At 43.9% G+C, this 20,719-nt stretch overlaps 1 protein-coding gene across 8 annotated transcripts in view; it reads left to right on the top strand.

Annotated features, from left to right (window-relative positions):
* LOC105492480 (cilia and flagella associated protein 221) overlaps positions 1 to 20,582 on the top strand; it is a 122,615-nt gene extending 102,033 nt beyond the window's left edge. For 5 of the 8 annotated variants that reach the window (XM_011759668.3, XM_011759666.3, XM_011759667.3 and 2 more), the window contains exons 22-24: positions 1,127 to 1,219; positions 6,790 to 6,885; positions 11,667 to 12,057. In XM_011759668.3, coding sequence (XP_011757970.2) covers positions 1,127 to 1,219; positions 6,790 to 6,885; positions 11,667 to 11,775 — 298 coding nt within the window. In that variant the 3' untranslated portion in view covers positions 11,776 to 12,057. Of the gene's footprint in view, positions 1 to 1,126; positions 1,220 to 6,789; positions 6,886 to 11,666; positions 12,061 to 14,643 lie in introns of those variants that run through there. The other 3 variants (XM_071072613.1, XM_071072614.1, XM_024796237.2) reach the window with 3 other exon arrangements.
* Positions 20,583 to 20,719: the final 137 nt, after the last annotated feature.

The following is a 20,719-nucleotide window of genomic DNA, read 5'->3' as shown; positions in this document are numbered from 1 at the left end:
CAGCATTCTCCAGGCTTCTAGAAATTTATTCCAGAAAATGATTGAAAACTTGTATCCATTGATGTCTTTTCTCCTGTTCTCTTGGCTGTTGTGTGTTCGGTTTTTATTCCTTCTATATCATCTGAAATGTGTGTATGGAAGGAGTCGAGATCCCCAAAAAGTGCTCATTCCATCCACTTGAAACAAAGGGTTGCTGCCAAGTTTAAAAGAACAATGTATTTTCCACCCTATCTCAATTCCTTTAACATTCTCAATACCCAGGAATTTTTATATAAAGCTCTAAAGTTATAATACTAAATAATACACAAGGAGGAGGGGAGGAAGATATGAAATGGAATAGAATGTCTAAGAAGGAGTATAAAGGTGGAGGGAAAATACTAGGACCAAAAGTAAACTACCTGTATTAGCCTGTTTTCTCATTGCTATAAAGAAATACCTGAAACTGAGTAATTTATAAAGAAAAGAGGTTTCATTGGCTCCGGGTTCCATAAGCTGTACAGGAAGCAGGACGGCTTCTGCTCGGCTTCTGGGGAGGCCGCAGGAAACTTACAATCATGGCGGAAGGCAAAGGGGAAGCCAGCACCTCACGTGGCCAGAGCAGGAGGAAGCGTGAGGGGAGGTGACACACACTCTTAAACAACCAGATCTCACTGTAACGCACTCACTCACCATCGTGAGAACAGCACCAAGGGGATGGTGCTAACCCATTCCTGAGAACTCCACCCCCATGATCCAATCACCTCCCACCAGGCTCCACCTCCAACACTGGGGATTACTATTCAACATGAGATTTGGTGGGGACACAGGTCCAAACCGTATCAGTATCTAACTACACTCACCCCAGGAGATAATACAATTTCAGACACTACAAACTGAAAAATTATATTATTCTCTTTTTGAACTCCAGGAAGTGTCTTACTTGGCAATATTCTCCCTGGTTTGCCTGGGGCCTGCATCCCCTGCCTTTGCCTCTGGGAACCATAAATGGCTTTTCAAGAGTGAGGGAGGACAGAGTAGTAGAGGCCTCGCCAGTGGTAAAATAAAAATGCTTTAGAAAATTATGTAAAGACCCCAAGACTTCTAGTATGAGTCTTTATCCTTGACTGCTTGTGTGGTTTCTCCACAGCTGCGATTCCTTCAATTCATTTATGCTTCCGATAGACGTCCCTGCCATCCTTGATGCCTTACCAGAAGAAGACAGACTAGAAACAGTTGAACGGTATTTTTTTTTTAACCTTCAGCCCCTAATGTGGTCTGTTTTCCAAAAATATGTGAGGTGCTGTGAGGAACTTCAGAAGACCCCACAGTGCCTGAGCTTGCAACTCAAATGAGAAGATAAGGCTAACACCCATCCACACCACCACCTAGATAAGATGTTAAATTCATGGTGGAGAATCGACAGTCTTTAAGCTCTACAACTTCCTGATCTTTAGCAGTTCCAGGAGTTCAAGGGAGAGGAGATCTGAGGTGGTGCCAAATGGCCTTGGAAGGCTTCAGTGGTCACATGGACTTGGGTTAGTATGTGAAAGATAGGTAGGACTTGGATGGGCATAAAGAAATACAAGTCCAGAAGCAAGGCACTTACATTTGATTTTACTGATCAGCACCCAACAGCCAGTAGAAATGGTCTTGAATCTCCTATCCATATGCTCATTTACACCTGATGTCTACAGACAGCAGCAGAGCTGAGAATGGGAAACCTGAGCCAAGCAGAGCCCATGCCCTTGTCCCAGGGCAGCTTTTCCATCGTGAGCGCCACAGCATGCAACATTTGCACGTCCAGCTCACACGTGTGTCCAGCTGGCTCACCTGGCATTGCCCCATTTGCAAATGCCTCTAGATCTGAGTCATTACTTCCTCTTTTTTGAAAATATACTTAGCTACTTATTATATCACCACATAATTTTAGGGAGAAAATTAGAAGTTCCATATGTTTTACAGCAGATACTTTCTACCAGGCAAAAGTAAAATTCATTTAAGATTTCTAGTTTAGTTAACCAACATAGCATAAATTTGTATACAAACTCATCTCTCATTAAAATTAGATTCCATTAGAAGATTATAGAGCACCCAAAATGTTGTCTAGAATAGTGTGATGAAGGGGTAGGCTGTGGGTTCAACACCACCCCCCTCACCACCGCCACTCACTCACAGTACACCTTGGGCAACTGACTTCACCTCTCAGTGCCCCAGTGTCCTCATCTTCAAATGGAATGATCCCAGGACCCATCTCATGGGTTGCTATGAAAAGCAGATGAATTAATACACGTCCAATGTTTAGTTCAGTGCCTCACACATAGTAAGGTTTTGATAATTAGCTATACTACCATTAATGACCCTGGTATTCCAAACCCCTAGCCCAGCATCTGACACTTGGTAGGCAAGCAACAGCTCACTTTAGAATGAAGTTGTATCACCCAATAGTAACATTATGAGAAAATAAAAATAAGAGAAGATACATGGTTAGATTTCCAAAACATCAGATGAAGACGTATTTATGTCCCAAGAGGTTTTCCTCCTTCCAGTGTTATATCTCAAGTGTGGAAGATGAATAAATGTTTCTGATATTTTTAAATTTTGATTTTTCATGTCTTTGGGGGTATGAAGGAGCATTTGGATCTGCTGCTGTATCTGTGACAGCAGAGTCGGGGTACAGCACAGAGAGGGCCACCAGCCCTGCATGACGAGAGCTCTGGCACATTGGGAAGACTCTTGGTCCCAGAGTTCCTCCCTACCCACTATTTCCTGAACTCCTATTACTGAAGACCCATTCCTTTAGCTTTGTGCTTCGTTTCTATTAAACTACCTCTGGGGAGGGAATATTTTGAGTCTCACTTATAACTCAGTGTAAAATCCCCAGAGCCTTTTTAGAGTTCAGGCTTGAGGGTCAGCGGCAGGAGAGGTGATGGGAATGAGAAGACTCCTGGTCCAGAGGGGAGGTCCTGGAAAACACCAGGAGAGGACAAGTGAAAGGCTGGAAACACAAACAGCCAACTTAGGCTCTTTACCAAAAGCCAGATGCTCCCACGTGCTTCTGTTTGACGGGTGTAAGTACTGGCATGAAACGTCTGGGCTCTGATCACTGTTGAGGCCAAGCACCCAGCCCTGTGCCTGCCTGATCATCCCACTTTTGGCTCTGACTCCTGCGCCGATAGCAGTTACGTGGGATTGCATTGCCTCGAAGCGAGCGAAGGAAGTGTTCTGAAGTATATTTCTGTGGTGAGATGGATGTCTTCATTTTTATTTGAGATGGGGCTCATGAATGAATTGTGCTTATACATAGTCTTTGCTTTCTTACTTCACAAATGAAGCTATCAGTATTTAACTCCTGTCACTTACCAAAACATTATAGAAACTACAGACAGCTCCTGCCTTACATTGGTTTGACTTATGATTTTTCAACTTTACAGTGGTGTGAAAGTGACTCATTCAGTACACTCCTCAACTTATGATGGGATTCTGTTCAGATAAACCCATTGTGCGTTGAAAATATCATGAATCAAAAATGCACTTTCGACTCACGATATTTTCAACTCATGATGGGTCTAATGGGACCTAACCTCATTATAAGTCAAGGAGTATCCATATTTATCAATATATTTTTCTGACTGTTTCTTTGACATCTGCAAAGGTTCTTAGGTCTAGTTTAGTAAGATAGAACACAAGTACAGTAAGCCAGGCAAAGCAGATGTATGACTCACAGATAGGCAGCAAGAATAAACAGAAGCCTAGGATCCAGGGTAAGCCAGCTCACCAAGGCTTAGTAAAGCTGCCCAGGGCAGATGCAGTCTCGTCTGCATGTCTCCCACATTGCATCACAGCTGAGGGACCCCAAAAGCACTTTATTTTGGGTTTTATTCCCTGAGTGTCACAGGGATCGCTGAGCTTAAGCATTGCAGAACATTCTGTTCTGAGAGGAACAGGGACACAGCCCTGCTGTTTATCTTAGGATGTTGCATTCTCAGTACATCCTGTCCAAGAATTGCACGCAAGAGGGGGAAGAACTGGGTGGACCAAGGCCATCTGAGGACCTGGCCTCCTGTAGCAACCCTACTGATCTGCACTCCTTAGCTCCATTGTTCAAAAATGTTTTCATTCTTAACACATAAACACTTTTGCATTCTAGGCTGGGCGCAGTGGCTCACGCCTGTAATCCCAGCACTTTGGGAGGCCAAGGCGGGCAGATCACGAGGTCAGGAGATCAAGACCATCCTGGCTAACATGGTGAAACCCCGTCTCTACTAAAAATACAAAAAAAATTAGCCGGGCGTGGTGGCGGGCGCCTGTAGTCCCAGCTACTCAAGAGGCTGAGGCAGGAGAATGGTGTGAACCCGGGAGGCGGAGAGTGCAGTGAGCCAAGATGGTGCCACTGCACTCCAGCCTGGGTGACAGAGCAAGACTCTGTCTCAAAAAAAAAAAAACAAAAAAAACAAAAAAACTTTTGCATTCTAAATTACACCATCAGCTGTGATGAAGCAAAGAAATCCTGATAACTCAAGCACTGATAGCAAATTATCACTGTCATGGTCGGACTAGGATCACTGCCAGCCTGCTTGTGATTTGCAGGAAGTGGTTTATTACACACCAGACTACAGCGTCTTTCACACCATATATACTAAAAAATAAGTATTTGTTGATTATGATTTCTGTTTTTTCTTTTATAAATACATACTATAGTGATAGTTTAAGTACATTTTTACAAGTAAGTAATCAATTAGTGGAATCCTAAATATGTGAGGCGAATAAGACCTGCCCACATGCAATGATACTTGACAATACCTGAGCTTCTAGAGCTTGGACTCCAGCTCTGAAAAGGAATGTTGAAGTGCCATCTACTCAAATCACTGCATGATGGCATTTCTTGAGAGGGCTGCGGCCATGGTGGGGTGATTCACATTTGCTTCAGCTTCTTTCTGCCAGGCCCACTGGGGAGATATTCAGTAGATCCAAACATACCCAGCTCCTCCTCCATTCAGCACTGATGTGCACACTATTTTGACTCAGTTTCCTCATCTTTGAAATGGGAATAGTTGTACCTACTTCATAGAGGGCTGTCAGAATTAAAGGAGATGCTGATGCTGATGAGAATAGTAATTGTAATAACTGACACTTACTGAGCATTAAATGTGAGACAGGGAGTGCTTTGTAAACAGTCTCATTTAATCCGTATGATGAGCTCTTATTATTATGCCCACCTTTGAGACAAAGAAACTGCTAAAGGGAAGATAATGTTTGCAAAGCACCAGCATAATGATTTGCATATAGCAGCTACTCAGTAAATATTAACTTTCAATCTAATGAGGCTAGAACAACTTTTGCAGATTTCAAGGGTATTTTTCTTAATAGAAAATTGCCATGCCCGCCTCTTTTTACATATATCACTGCTGATGTAAAGTGTCCCTGTTTGTAATTCCAGACTTTTGAAGCCTTTGTTGCCCTTTGTTGATCTTGGAAGCATTTCTCTAATTGAGTGTGGTGGAGATGGGTGCTGTCAAAAAATTAGTTGTCCTGTTCTTCTAAAGTCCTGGAATCACTGAAACTAGAGGCTAAGTTTCCCAGCCTGCCTTGCAGTTAAGTTGTCCATTTTACTAAGTGTTTGCTGATGGAATGTTAGCAGACAAGATACAGTCCACTCCTGAGGTCAACTCTTTTTTTTTTTTTTTTTTTTGAGACGGAGTCTCGCTCTGTCGCCCAGGCTGGAGTGCAGTGGCCGGATCTCAGCTCACTGCAAGCTCTGCCTCCCGGGTTCGGGCCATTCTCCTGTCTCAGCCTCCTGAGTAGCTGGGACTACAGGCGCCCGCCACCTCGCCCGGCTAGTGTTTTGTATTTTTTTTTTTTAGTAGAGACGGGGTTTCACCGTGTTAACCAGGATGGTCTCGATCTCCTGACCTAGTGATCCGCCCGTCTCGGCCTCCCAAAGTGCTGGGATTACAGGCTTGAGCCACCGCGCCCGGCCGAGGTCAACTCTTAACAGAGTGAGTGTGTCTCCTGCACACCCTCCCTCCCTGCTTTGCTTCAGCCGAAACCCAAACATGCAGTGGCCCAGCTTGAACCATCAAACAACAAAGCTCTAGGCCAGAGGTCAGCAAACTGTAGCTCTGAACCAGATGTGGCCCACCACCTATGTTTGTAAATAAAGTATTATTGCAACACAACCACAGCCATTCAGTTATGTATTTTTCTATGATTTCTCTCTTGCTACAACAGCAAGAAACAAAAAGTTGTGTAGTTGTAACAAAGACCATATGACCCATTAAGGCTCTAGAGGAAAAGTTTACTGACCCCTGCTGTAAGGGATAGCAGACCACAAAAAGATTGAAAAAAAAAAGAACTATTTAGAAATATATTGTTGAATTTTAAAGCCATTGTGGACTTTCTAGTTATCTTCTTTGCTATTGATTTCTATTCTAATTCCATTGTAGTCAGAGAACATATTCTGACCAATTTTAGTCTTTTGAAATCTTTCAGGCTTTCTTTATAGCCCAATATACGGTCAGTTTGGTAAATGCTCCATGTACACTGGAAAAGAATATGAATTCTGTAACCCCCATTTTTTAAAATTGCTTTTTCTTCTCCGGTTATAAATAACTACCATTATGCCTACCATTGTTTGTTGGTGGAAAGCAATTTATCAGCCTTATGCTTCTTTTAATGTAAACAACAAAAGTAGATGGAACTAAAGTTGAATACCACAAGAATTGCATAACTCCTAAATGATCACAATATTTCATTCTATTTTTACATTGGGAAGGAAAAGCAGTTCCCACTAAACATCTTATCACTTTGCAGTGAGCTCTGTGAGCAGAATGTAGAAGTTATATTGACTCCAGAAATGATCAAGGTGGAATTCCCTATGTTGAACTACAAGGACATCAAGAAGGAGAAGTAAGTGGATGCTTTTATGCCTTATTAAAAGGTAATCTTGGGTGAAATTTGTTCTGCATAAAGTACAATATTGTCCTGTTGTCTGAGTCTAAATAGCTCAGTCTTTGAAAAAGACACATTTCTGGTGCTTCAAGAATTTAGATGGGTACTTTATTTTAGGCACAATTATACTCCCTGAAATCTTGTTATCAAGTAAGCCTTTTAAAACTGAAATCAATTTTCCATGTGCTTATCAATCAATTTCAGGATGTATTTGTTTCTTATTAATAGCTGATTGAGTTTCATTCTGTATAAGGAACTGGCTCTGGAGCCAGACCATCTGGAGCTGCACCATTTATACATAGAAAATCTCAAACCAAGTTATTGTCCTTATCAACTCTGGGCCTCAGTTTCCTCATCTGTAGCGTGCAGAAAATAAAATCTCCCTGTCACAGGGCAAATATAGGGATTAAATGAGATGCCAGCGATGGGAGCACCTGGCCAGTTGCCTGATGTGAACCAGAGCTCAGTAAATGTTCTCTCCTCCTCTCCTTCAGGAGCTAACTAGCCAAGCAAGCATCATCCTTTGAAAAACTGGTTTCAAAAACACAGTAATAAACATATCAAACGTGTTCCTCCTCATTGTAATGAAAGAAATACAAATTAAAACAAAAATTTTGAAGAATACTTTTTAATGTAAACCGCCTATAGTTCATACGCTTTTTAAGTTTGAAATTCCATGTGTACACTTTATTTTTATTCTTTTTCTTTGAAAAATGCCTTTATATTATTTTTTAAATTAGAAAATATAAAAAATTGTAAATATGATAGAAACAATAATTCTACCACCCAAAGGTAGTAACATACATTTTGATGTATGGTCTTCCAAAAATATAGATATTTATATTTATATATTTGTATTATAGAGTTATATATGTATTTATATTTTGAACCATGTATATGGTTTAAATATATGGTGAAATATATATAAATATATATAGTTAATAATATTTTTTCCGTATATATGGAAATCATCATACATGGTTTAAAATATAAATACAGGGCGCGGTGGCTCATGCTTGTAATCTCAGCACTTTAGGAGGCTGAGGCAGGTGGATCACCTGAGGTCAGCAGTTAGAGAACAGCCTGGCCAAAATGGTGAAACCCTGTCTCTACTGAAAATACAAAAATTAGCTGGGTGTGATGGCAGGTGCCTATAATCCCAGGTATTCGGGAGGCTGAGGCAGGAGAATCGCTTGAACCTGGGAGGCAGAGGTTGCGGTGAGCTGAGATCACGTCATTGCACTCTGGCTGGGAGACGAGCAAAACTCCATCTCAAAAAAATAAATAAATAAAATATAAATACATATGGTTTTAACAAAATTCAGTCATATTATACATATTGTTTTATCTTCTGCACTTTTATTTCACAACATAAGCATATATTTATAAATATCCATATGAATTATTATATTTCCAAGTAGATGTACCATAATTTATTTAACCAACAATCTGCCAATGAATGTGTAAACTCTTTGCAGTGTTTTCTGTTATCAGTAGTGCTGCCACAAACATCCTGTGCCATAATTCCTTTCAAACTTATCAGACTGTTTTCTTAGGGTAAATTCCAGATCAATGCGTATTTTAAGGTTTTAATATATATTGCTTAATGACCATCCAGACAATGTGTTACCATCTCTCCTACTGGTAGAGGTTAGAACTGCCTGCATTCGAATGCCCTGGATGATGAGGAATAGTGTCATCTTTTTTTTTTTTCATCTTTATCAATGAGACAGAACTTTTTTAAAGACCATCTCATTTTAATTTTAATTTCTTTGTTTACAAGTTAACTAAAAATGTGCCTGTGCCTTTCAACCATTTCTCTTCTTTTGTGAGAGACTTGTTTCGCCTATTTTGCCTATATTTCTGCCTTATTTGCAAGAGTCCGTCATTTATTAAGGATTATTACCCTTTCTTATATATGCTGCAAATTTGTTTTCTCAGTTTGTCTTCTACTTTGTTGTGCGGGGCCTGCCTTTTCTGAAAGGAATGCTTACATTTCTTAGAGCAGTATGAGGTCTCTCTTTTTTTTGTGATAGTTTCAGAGACCTGCGGCAGCCAACACTGCTCAGAAAATAGATTGGCAGTTTCTGGTAAAAGAAAATGTAGGAAACAACATTTTAAATAGAATTTCAGTCAGCATCTGTTTTGATCAGTTAATTAATTAGTTAATTAATAGACTATTGTGTTCTCCCACCCAGCACATAAAACCTCTTGCACCTCAACACACAGATGCACTTTGTGTTTTGCTTCAAGTTTCAAAAAACTGACAAAGGGTTTTAAATGAAAACTTTTTTTTTTCTATTTCAAATATTACCTCTGGACATAGAATGACTTGCCCCAGGAGCAGGGTAATATTCAATACCTATCTATTCACTTGCTCTTTTTTTTTTTTTTTTTTTTTTGAGGCGGAGTCTCGCTGTGTCGCCCAGGCTGGAGTGCAGTGGCCGGATCTCCGCTCACTGCAAGCTCCGCCTCCCAGGTTCACGCCATTCTCCTGCCTCCGTCTCCCGAGTAGCTGGGACTACAGGCGCTCGCCACCTCGCCCGGCTAGTTTTTTGGGGTTTTTTTTTTTTTGTTTTTTTGTTTTTTTGTTTTGGAGACGGAGTCTCGCTCTGTCACCCAGGCTGGAGTGCAGTGGCCGGATCTCAGCTCACTGCAAGCTCCGCCTCCCGGGTTCACGCCATTCTCCTGCCTCAGCCTCCCGAGTAGCTGGGATTACAGGTGCCGCCACCTCGCCCGGCTAGTTTTTTGTATTTTTTAGTAGAGACGGGGTTTCACCGTGTTAGCCAGGGTGGTCTCGATCTGCTGACCTCGTGATCTGCCCGTCTCGGCCTCCCAAAGTGCTGGGATTACAGGCGTGAGCCACTGCGCCCGGCCTCACTTGCTCTTTTGCATGAGTCTTCACTCTTTATACCATGGAGCTAACGTTGAATGGCATTTGGTTATTGGTTATCAGATTATTAAACGAAATAGAATTTATTACTTTACATATTCACCCAAAGTGGTTTATCATTTTTTACATACTTTTAGTACTTTACAAAAAAAAAAAAAACTAACAATGATCTGTAAACATTTTCTGCACACCAAGTCAACTTCTAATTTTTTCAAAATATATATATACAATTGACACATTTGCAATAAACATTTCCATGACATTTTTAATTTACCTCTTTGGTAGGTAAAATTATTTTATGTACATTTTTTGTGCATCAAAATTGTCAACATAATTATCATTTTATTGGCTGCATAGTATTTCAGCAAGTTGCTATCCCGCGGACCATTTTCAAAAGTGATTTGGTTCAGAAACTCTCCTCAGCTCACATCAAGCCTAATCCTGTGCTCTGTTTTTTCCTCTCTGTTCTTACTTTTTCCTCCTCCTCACCTCCTTCTCTCAGCCAGAAGTCAACAGAGTCCTCCCTGCCAGATACCCAGGGCCTGGACAGACAGGGATGGAACAAAAAAAACACATCAGCAGCGTCCCATTTCCCCCTGAGGACTGTTCTTTATTTGGTTTCTGGCAAACATTTCTTTTCATGGATGCAACGAATCATCTGCTCTCCCTCAATGGCTGAAATTAACCAGAAAGATGCTTTGCTGCCTGGACAGCGGTCTTGGCCCTTTCAAGACCCACGGGAGCATCATATTCCGCATAAAATGTTCAAAGAACTGGGAGACTGTGACTTTAGTTGCTGACACATCTTTCAGCACTCCTTAGATCAACACAGTATTACTCAATCGTTATTATCTCTCAGGGGAGACAGGATCTTTATATTTTTAGACATGATTCCATAAAATGATACCAATGAATTTCTTTAATTATGTGCATTAGGGAATATCTTAATTCTCCATTTTTCAGGTATTTCTGGTTTTCCAGAACTGTCAGCCATTTGCCAAACATGTCACCCTCTTTAGAAATGTCTCGGAAGCACTTTATTTTATATTGGATTTATATTGCCCAAGCAGATTATATAGCTGAGTTCACAGTCTTTGAACAAGACATAGGTCCTTTTAACCGAAACCCTCATCATTTCCTCCCGCATATCTGGACAGTCTCTGAGCGGAGTCTCCATCTTAACCCTTGGCCCCAGCCCACCAAGAGGCAAGTTGGCTTGTAAGAAGCCCAGGTCCTCCCCATCTCTCAGCACTTTGTCTACTCCCACTGCATCCCTCCATTGATGGCCTCATTTTACACTACGTCCAGTCAAAGTTCTATCCTGCAACCCTCGCCACACCAGCATCAGCCTTGGCTCCACATCAGTCACCACTTGGTCCAGGTGCACAACCCTCCCTGAGGTGCTCACTCTTCTGGAGCCATTGCCAGAATCAGAAATAGTGTGTGTCTACCTCATTCATAAAGATGGAAAAGCAGCCAGCGTTGACTGAGCCCTCAGAAGACCTCACACCAGGATCTCTGTGACTAAGATCTCATTTTACCTTCGCTACCGTGCTGGGAGATGGGAATTACACCATTCGTACAGCAGGAAACAGGGGCTCTGGATGCTTAGGTAACTTGCCCATGCTCAGAAACTGATGCGGCTGAGACCAGAAGCCAGGTGTGAACCATTCATAAGCTGAGTGTTTCCACCGGTAACTAAACTATCACTAACTGTGGTGAAAACCTTCTTTGTATATTAAATGAAATGCTCCTCCAACCTTCACCAGCAGTGCTGGGGGTGGGGCGACTTGCACGGTATTATTAAGTGTCCTCATGTTTCTTTGTTGGGTTTTTTGATTCTCAGAGAAGTGAAAGATCAAGCACAGCCAGCAGAGAAGGCGGGAGAGAAGCTACTCGAGGAGATGAGGAACCTGCGGGGCAAAGCTCTCAACACATACCTGATTCTAGAATGAAAGTCGCCAGTAGGTCAGTCCCTTCCATTTGCTTTCTGCAGGCCACTGTGGCCCCTTGCATCCATTTACATGCCAGCCATCTCTGCAATTAAAGTTTCTGGAGAAAACAATGAAATGTAGAGGAGGTATATATCTTTTAAGTGATAATTATAAATCTTATATTTAAAAATAAAATGGCGTTAGGATGATGACAGCATTGTTAGCTTCTTGGTTTGGGGTTTAGTGCTGGAATGCTTCTGAGCAACGGGTGATGAGAGGCTAAGAGCCGGGCACTGGCAGCTGTTTCTGAGGGTCTTTTGGAGGTGTGCGGTGGTGGGAGAGTGGCTTTGAGGAGGGGATACTCTCCCATCTCTGCGCAATAGCCCCCTCCATCCCCTGGGCATCACTAGATTTGGCTTTGAAAGAGCAATACTGGTATGAATGTTGGCTCCCCATGTAGCTGTACAGGTGGCAGACACTGGCAGGGGGCCTGGACCTGGAGAGGACACTGTGAGGTGACTAGAGCTTGCAGACCAGTTTCCCAGGAGGAAAGCATCCTCCTGGGAACTCACAGAAGCACCTGGAGCAGGAGGAGCCAGGAGTTCCAGTGAACACGTGTCAGTAAAAACCAGGCCTCAGTATTGTGTTTGTGAACATGACTGTCTTCACATGCACAGGCCGGGAAGGCTGATGACATTTGGGTTGTGTTATAATAACCCATAATTATCCAAATATATTTGCATGTATTCCCTCCACTGATTTTTCTATGAATACATTTAAATGGCTGGTATCAGACTGTATGTGTGTAGTCTTCATTAACTTATTGATTCTGACATTTTTCTAGAATTCGTTATTTCATCATAAAATCTAAACTCTTTAGGGACAAGAAAGCCTATTTGAGATAGGTCTTCACATACTTTAAACAAGTAAATGTTAAAGACGGTTTCCTTGTCATGCAACACAATAGGTAAACAAGTGAGCCTGGATCTGTGAAACCCGTTTTTACAGTGTTTGTCTTGAACAGCTCCTAGTCTAGGTGCAGAAGAGAAGTTTTCATGACTCAGTTATGCACCGAGTCTCTGGGAAATGTCCTGGGGTGGGGGAAGGGGGACACCAACAGCAGGAGCAGAGCCTGGTGGCCACTGGGTCGCCAAATAAAACACAGGATGCCCAGTTAAAGAGGAATTTCAGATACGCAGCAAATAACGTATTCCTGTATGTCCCAATAGTATATGTACTACTTGGAACATATGCCACTAAAAACTTAGTCATTGCTTCTCTGAAATTCACATTGGACTGGGCATCCTATATCTTCATTGGCTGAATCTGGTAACCCTGCTTGACACTCAGTGGTGTTTGAGAGACAACATGTGAATGAATGATGGGATGCTGGAATGCTGGAATAAGGTCGCAGTTAACACAAGATTTGTGGGTGAGGCATGGGGCAGGCTTGCTGACCACTGGGAGCATGGTTTGTTTTCCCTGGAGTCTACCATGTAGCAGACCCTCTGCGGACTAGAGTGGGGGCCGCTCCTCCAGTCTTCTTGCCCTCCCCTGAAAGAAACACTGTGGGTCCTGCTCCACAGCAGACACCCCAGGGATAGAAGTTATGTGACTCCCTGAGTGGGCAAAGACCCTAACGCTTGTGTGACTTCAAGGCCTGGGAAGAATCAGAGGGACTCTGGACTCCCGGGACACAGAGCTAGTTGACCGTGATGGGCAAATGGACCTGGGCTGGTGACAGGGACACTGCCTGCTACAGCCTGAGGACAGCAGAGTGCTCATTCCAGAGTCATCCACAATGGCCTCTGTGCTTTCTTTCTCTGCTTCCCACCTTCCTCCTCCTTCCCTCCTCTTCCTGCTCCTCCTTCTCCTTCCCCTTGTCCTTCTTTTCTGAACTACCAATTTGCCCATGTCATCAGCTTTGGGGATAAAATGAGGTTGCATTAACTTTACTACTCAAAGTTCACAATTTCTGTTTCTCATCCCACTTTTGACAAAAATAGCATGCTTACCTTTCAGAAGTTGCTTTTCCTTCTGGGATAAGTCCAGGCACTTACTTGTCTCACTTGTCCCAAGAGGCTGGTTCCGTTGACCACGAAGGAGCCCTGGGCCTTTGGCTGCAGTTGCTGCCCCGGCACAGTAGTGTCCCTGCAGGCCGGCACCTGATGGGCATCTGCTCGCTGTGGGGATTAAGGCTCATGCCACCATGGCTGGCTGGACGGTGGTGCAGAGGGGAGGAGCCACCACTCCATGCTGATGCAGGCCTAGGAGGTGGCACATGTGCATACACCCACACATGCACACACACACATATGCACACACATGCACACAAAATTCATAAGAGAAATTCATAAGAGTTGCTGAGTACCATCCAGGAGCCAGGCACAGATCCAAGTCTCAGAGGGGCCACTACCCCAAGTCGGCCTCATGGCACAGCAGACACACCATCAACAGGAAACAGACTTACGCGCGTGTAGTGTAATGTTGGGTTGTGAGCACTGCTGCTGGAGAATGCTGGAGTATGGCAAGGAATAGGGAGTGGCCACCAGAGGCCCCTCAGAGGAGCTGTCATTGAGTGGATGTGTGACTGAAGTGAAGGAGAAAGCCATGCGGTCATTTGGGAATGGAGCTTTCAAGCCCAGGGACAGCACCTGCAAAGGCCCTCTGAGGAGCTGTGCCTGGCGTGCTGAGGGAGTGGGAAGAAGGCCTGGGGAGCTGAGGGAAGCATGGCCGGGAACGGACACAGAGGTAGCCAGGGGCCAGGCCGCGTGGCCTCTTGCAGCCAGAGAACAGACTTTGGATTTGGGATTTCATGCTCAGTGAGAGGGGGAGCTTTTACAGGGACTGAGCAGGGGAGTAACATGAGCTGTTTTCTGTTTTAAGCAGATTTTTCAAGTTTGTGTGCAGAATTGACTGCGGGGAGTAGGGGTGCAATAAAGGAGGCCGTCTAGGGGCCGCGGCAGGGGTCTGGCTCTGGAATGCTCATCACAGCTCCTGCTGTCTGGCACCAAGGCTTTTTCCGAGGATAAACTGGACAGGCTCACCTCAAGGTCGGACATCTTGTCACACCCATGGAAGAAAATAAAAGTGGGTGCTCCAGGCTGGAACCCTGGGACAGGGTGAAGAGAAGAGGCCCTTCCACTCCCCTGCACCAGGCGTCTACAGGGAAGGGCCATGCTCTAGGGCTTGGCCATGAGAAGCCTCAACCCAGCGGCACATTGGAGCCACTCTGCACAGCTTCGTAGGTATACCCCGCCCAAGCTGTGCCCCAGACCACCTGGATCAGGCCTTCTGGGGTGGGGCCCAGGCAATAATGGTGTTCAAGGCCCCCCACATGGATCTGATGTGCAGCCAGGGTTGGGCCATGGCCTCTAAGGTAAAGTCCAGATTCCTTCCGTGGCCCTGTGGGCCCTTGCTTCTCCATGTTCCCCTCCACTTTTCATCTGCAACCTCTTCTGTCCGTGTAGGAAACTGGTGAGTGCCTGACTTTGGAGCCCGACTGGTTGCCTCTGAATCCCAGTCCTGCTCTTACTCACTATGTAGCCTTCTTAACATTTCCGAACTTCATTTTCCCCTCGCGCAAAGACAAGTGCTCACCTCACATGGGGTTGTGAGGATTCAATTAGGAAATGTGCAGAGCATACCTGGCATAAAACAAGAGCTCAAACACGTGAGTTTCCCTTCGCTCACAGGGCAGGACCTAAGCAGCAGTCATTTTTTAAAAACTTTTTATTTAGGAATAATTTTAAACTAAAGGAAAACCTGCAAAAATGATACAGAAAGTTGCCATCTATATTTTACTCAGATTCCTCTAACATTAACATCTCCTGCACGACAAATGACCAGAAACAGGAAATTACAATTGATACACCTTTATTGAGTAATGTCCCTTCAGTGTTCCGGGAGTCCACACTGCAGTTGGTCAACGTGTCCCCTTCTTCTCCTCATCTGTGACAGTTCCTCAGTCTTTTCTCATCATTTGTGACCTTGACACCTTTAACAGTTGTTTTGTAGACTGGCCCTTAGAGTGTATGTGTGTCTAATGCTTTCCCAAGACTAGGGTGAGATTATGCATTTTTGCAAGAATTCCGCAGAAGCCATATGTTCTTCTTGGTGCATCTTACCAAGGGGCTTGTGACGTCGATATGTCTTCTTACTGGTGATGTTTACCTTGGTTGCTTGGCTAAAGTGGTGTCTGCCAGGTTTCTCCACTGGAACATTAATATAATCATGGGGAGAGACTTTGAGATTATGCAAACATCCTGTTTCTCCTCAGCTTTTTTCCCACTCTGTATCTACCTATGTGTATATGAATTCCCACTTTAGCATCCATCAGTGAGTGGGTTTGGTCTGCCACAGCCATTACCATGATGTCTGCTTAATGATAATGTCCATGAGCTGTCCCTCACCCTCATTTAGTTACTTCTTTATTCAGTAGATTTTTATATCAGCATGGAATCATGGACATTTATTTTATTATACAGGTTATAATCCAGCACTACCGTTGTTTATTTTGTTACTCAAATTGTTCCAGCTCTGGCCATTGGGAGCCCCTCAGGTTATGCCGCTGACCTTTCAGTGCGTCCTCGACCTTTGCTAAGCACATCTTTACTTTCCAGCATCACAGGATATTCCAGACTCATCTGTATCTTTCCCACGTCAGTCCTGGAATCAACCATTTCTCCAAGTAGCCCTAGTTCCTTTCATTGGAGAATGGCATTTAGAAATCAAGACCTGCTACAGAAACTGGTACTTGTTGCTACTGTAATCCAATTGCTTCTGAGCCCTCTCAGTGGCCACAGCTAGAAAATACAAGTATTTATACTGAGTCCCCCTCAACACGCACACACACACACACATTTTCGTCTCTCTATCTTTATGTCTTGTATATATATCAAAAAACATGAATTATGGCCAGGAGTGGTGGCTCACACCTGTAATGCCAGCACTTTGGGAGGCCAAGGTGAGCAGATCGCTTGAGCCTGGGAGTTTGAGACCAGCCTGGGCAACATGGCGAAACCTCATCTCTACTAAAAACACAAAAATACAAAAAATATAGCGAGGCATGGTGGCAAACACATGTAGTCCCAGCTACATGGGAGGCTGAGGTGGAAAGATCACCTGAGCCCAGGAAGTCGAGGCTGCAGTGAGCCATGATCACGCCACTGCACTCTGGTCCAGGTGACAGAATGAGACCCTGTCTCAAAAAAAAAAAATTGATACCAATGCTTCTGATTCCAGTCCAACACCTGGGGTTTGTTTTGGCCTTCCTCCTTTCCTTACTTATAACTTCTTTCCCCTTCAGTGAGCAGCTTAGCTCCCATCATCTACAATGTATTACCTTATGTGTTCAATATTGGTGTATCCAGAAAGTAACATCCCATTTGCTAACACATCTCCTTGCGAGAAACACATTTACTAACTGCATTACAGTATTAGTGTCATTTTTACTTTAGCTTTATAGAGTCCAGTTAAAATACTGGTTCCCAAGTTGCCTGGGCTGTTTCCGTTGCTTTCTTTGTCTCCTACTCCCATCAGTGTGGTTGTGTTTTCATATGGGTTAGGTTCATGTGTTACTGTTTGTACTCCATCTTGGGTTCCCCTGCACCCTCGTTGGGTTTAACTATGTATTTCAGGGTATGTGGAACATTACAATGGCTCTAAATACAAAGATACTCAGAGAAGTATCATTCCTTCCCATTCCCAATCCGTCTCCATTCCGCCATCTTGCTGCCCCATGGGTACCCACCCCTCCTCCTGTGGGCAACCATCTCTTTAGTTTCTGGTTTATCCTTCTTGTGGGTAATTTTTAAGGCTCCTGAGGGCTCCCATGTGCTCCTCTGCATTCCTCCTCCACAGGAACCAGTCACTGACCTGACCTACCCGCAGCTTATGAAGCATAACCCACTCATCCGCACCCCCGGGCCTCCGCACATGCTATTCCCTATGACCCCACCACCTTCTTGCTTAGTGTCCTTCTCACCTAAGGTTTCCCCACGCCCCTGCCCCTTGGCCCCTGTACTGACCTCTGAGGCAAGGCCTACTTAGTCCCTGCATCTGTGGAGAGGAAGGGCCCAGGCAGTTTGTTCAAGGAATTGCTTCCCTCAGCATCCATGTTTAACACCACGCTGTATACATTGCTTCGTTCATCAACACCCAACCAACAGCTAATGAATCCCTGGCTAATTCCACCTACCCAGTCTCCCTTTCTTGCCCCACATTGCATTGTTGGTGTGAACTTTCTGGCTCCAGGCTTGGTGTGAACTTTCTGGCTCCAGACTTTGAGCCTGTTCCCATGTCTTCTTACTGGTGAGGTTTACCTTGGTTGCTTGGCTAAAGTGGTGTCTGCCAGGTTTCTCGTATGTCCATTTCAGTTTCCCCACCTATAAATGCAACATCGGTTTCTCTTAGTTCTCTGCTCTACACACGTTGAAAAGGTTGTGGCCCCGTGGAAAGATTGTATTGACTGTGTTGGGGATCTGGTGCCACCTGGTGGATGCCACAAGAAAGGCCTCTCCTGCCTCCCAAGTTGTAACCTGTGTCCCACCAAATCGACTTCCAAATAATGTTTAACAGAGTATCACCTGTGCTTTCCTTCCTTGTTTCAGACCACTTTTAGGTGAAAAAGGCAAAAAAGCCTTATATGTATTTTCTTCCACCTCAGAAAAAGTTCCTTCGGTGAAATCATTGACCACGTGATGTTTGGGGACTCCCTGTGGGATCAGTCATCCGGGTTCCTTAGGGACCATGGCCATAATCAGGGGCTGGCCAAGGGAATGAGTATCCCTGGGTTCAATAGCTGTCTCCGAAGACCTGCCAGCTCCCCATGTCTTGCACTGACTCAGGTTATCATACCATTCTCCTTCTAAGGCCAAAAATATCTGTGACCAAAGAATCAGGATACTTCACTGCAGTCACTTTTTTTTTTTTTTTTTTTTTTGAGGCAGAGTCTTGCTCTGTCACCTAGGCTGAAGTGCAGTGGTACAATCTCTGCTCACTGCAACCTCCGCCTCCTGGGTTCAAGCTATTCTCCTGCCTCAGCCTCTCAAGTAGCTGGGATTACAGGGACCCACCACCAGGCCCGGCTAATTTTTGTATTTTTAGTAGAGATGGGGTTTCACCATATTGGCCAGGCTTGTCTCAAACTCCTAATCTCAGGTGATCCTCCTGCCTCAGCCTCTCAAAGTGCTGGGATTACAGGCGTGAGCCACTGCGCCTGGCCAAGTCCCTTCATTTTAGAAGCGATTATCATTGCTTTCCTTTCTAGAACTTCCAGTTTGTGAAGTATTTTCCCAGTGATCCTCAAAACATTCTGAGACATAGAGTAGCTGTTATTAGTGTGACTTTATGCAGAAACTCAGGCCCAGAAAGCTTCATGGACTTACCCAATTAGCAGAAGAGCCAGGTTTGGGCAGGACCTTGGTTTCCTGCAAAGGTTTGGTTGTCTAGCCAGGCGTGGTGGCGTGTACCTGTAGTCCCAGCTACCTGGGGGACTGAGGTGGGAGGCTCACCTGAGCCCAGGTAGTCGAGGCTGCAGTGAGCCATGATCCTGGTACCCAGTCTACTCTTCTCTCTACCACATGGTAATCAATGAAAATATTACAGATTTAGATTTTTTAACTTTTTATTTAAACTTTCAGCTTTGGGGTCTCTAAGAGTAAAGATATTATGTGATGATATTTGTATTTTACTTAATTATTCTTTAAAATATTTAATATGGAAAAATATACAAATTAGCAAATGTCCTTTGCTCTAAAGAAATCAGCTGGTAAGTTTGCCCCACTCAGCAGCAGCCATGTCTTACTCATTTCTGTATCCCCAGAATGCAGCAAGATGTTTGACACAATAGAGTCTCTCAATAAACATTTTTTGAGGCCAGGTGTGGTGGCTTACACCTGTAGTCCCAGCACTTTGGGAGGCTGAGGCAGGTAGAGCCCTTGAGCCCAGGAGTTCCAGACCACCCTGAGCAACATGGTGAAACCCTGTCTCTACAAAAAACACAAAAATTAGCCAGGCATGGTGGCCCATGCCCAGCTACTCAGGAGGCTGAGGTGGAAGGATCACTTGAACCTGAGACGTCAAGGCTGCAGTAAGTCGACATCATGCCACCACACTCCAACCTGGGCAACAGAGCAAGACCCTGTCTCGATTTTTTTAAAAAAATTGTCCGGGAACAGTGGCTCATGTCCATAATCCCAGCACCTTGGGAGACCGAGGTGGGTGGATTGCTTGAGCTCAGGAGTTCAAGACCAGCCTGGGGAACATGACAAAACCCCATGTCTACAAAAAATATAAAAAAAGATTAGCCAGGTGTGGTGGTACACATCTGTGGTCCCAGCTACTGGGAAGGGTAAGGTGGAAGGATCACTTGAACCCAGGAGGCTGAAGCTGCAGTGAGCCAAGACTGTGCCACTGCACTCCAGCCTGAGCAACAGAGCAAGACCCTGTCTCAAAAAAATAACAATAATGTTTGTTGAATTAAGGAATATAAAAGAAATATGAAAACTATGTATCTAATATTCATTTACATTTTCATGGACATGCATGTTCATAGAGTATATTTGCTGTAAAAAATATAAGAGTTGGTTCTAACAGATAAATTTAGAATCCAGAACATCAAGATGGAAGGACATGGAATGTCATCTAGCCCCACCCTGGTAAGTATTGGTGGAATCTCTGTAAATTTATCAAGTCCATGCAGTTTCCTTGCCTTTTATTAAATAAGGGGAAGTAACAGTATTGACTTCATAGAATTGTTGTGAGGTTAAATGAGATCATCCTGGTAACACAATGCACAATAAATAAACAATAAATATTAGCTGTTATTAGGATCACAATATTTATTTGTTAAGGGAGTGAAAGTGAGTCCTCACTCACCATTTCATCTTCTTCAGTCATCCTTCCTACCCTCCACCCATTCATCTCCTGTGCTCCAATAGCTATGTTGGGATCTAGGCATGAA

Source organism: Macaca nemestrina, chromosome 11 (genome assembly GCF_043159975.1).
Source record: "Macaca nemestrina isolate mMacNem1 chromosome 11, mMacNem.hap1, whole genome shotgun sequence".
Taxonomy (NCBI): Eukaryota; Metazoa; Chordata; class Mammalia; order Primates; family Cercopithecidae; genus Macaca; species Macaca nemestrina.
The sequence above is the reverse complement of the archived record's forward strand: the minus strand, read 5'-3'. Positions and strand labels throughout refer to the sequence as shown.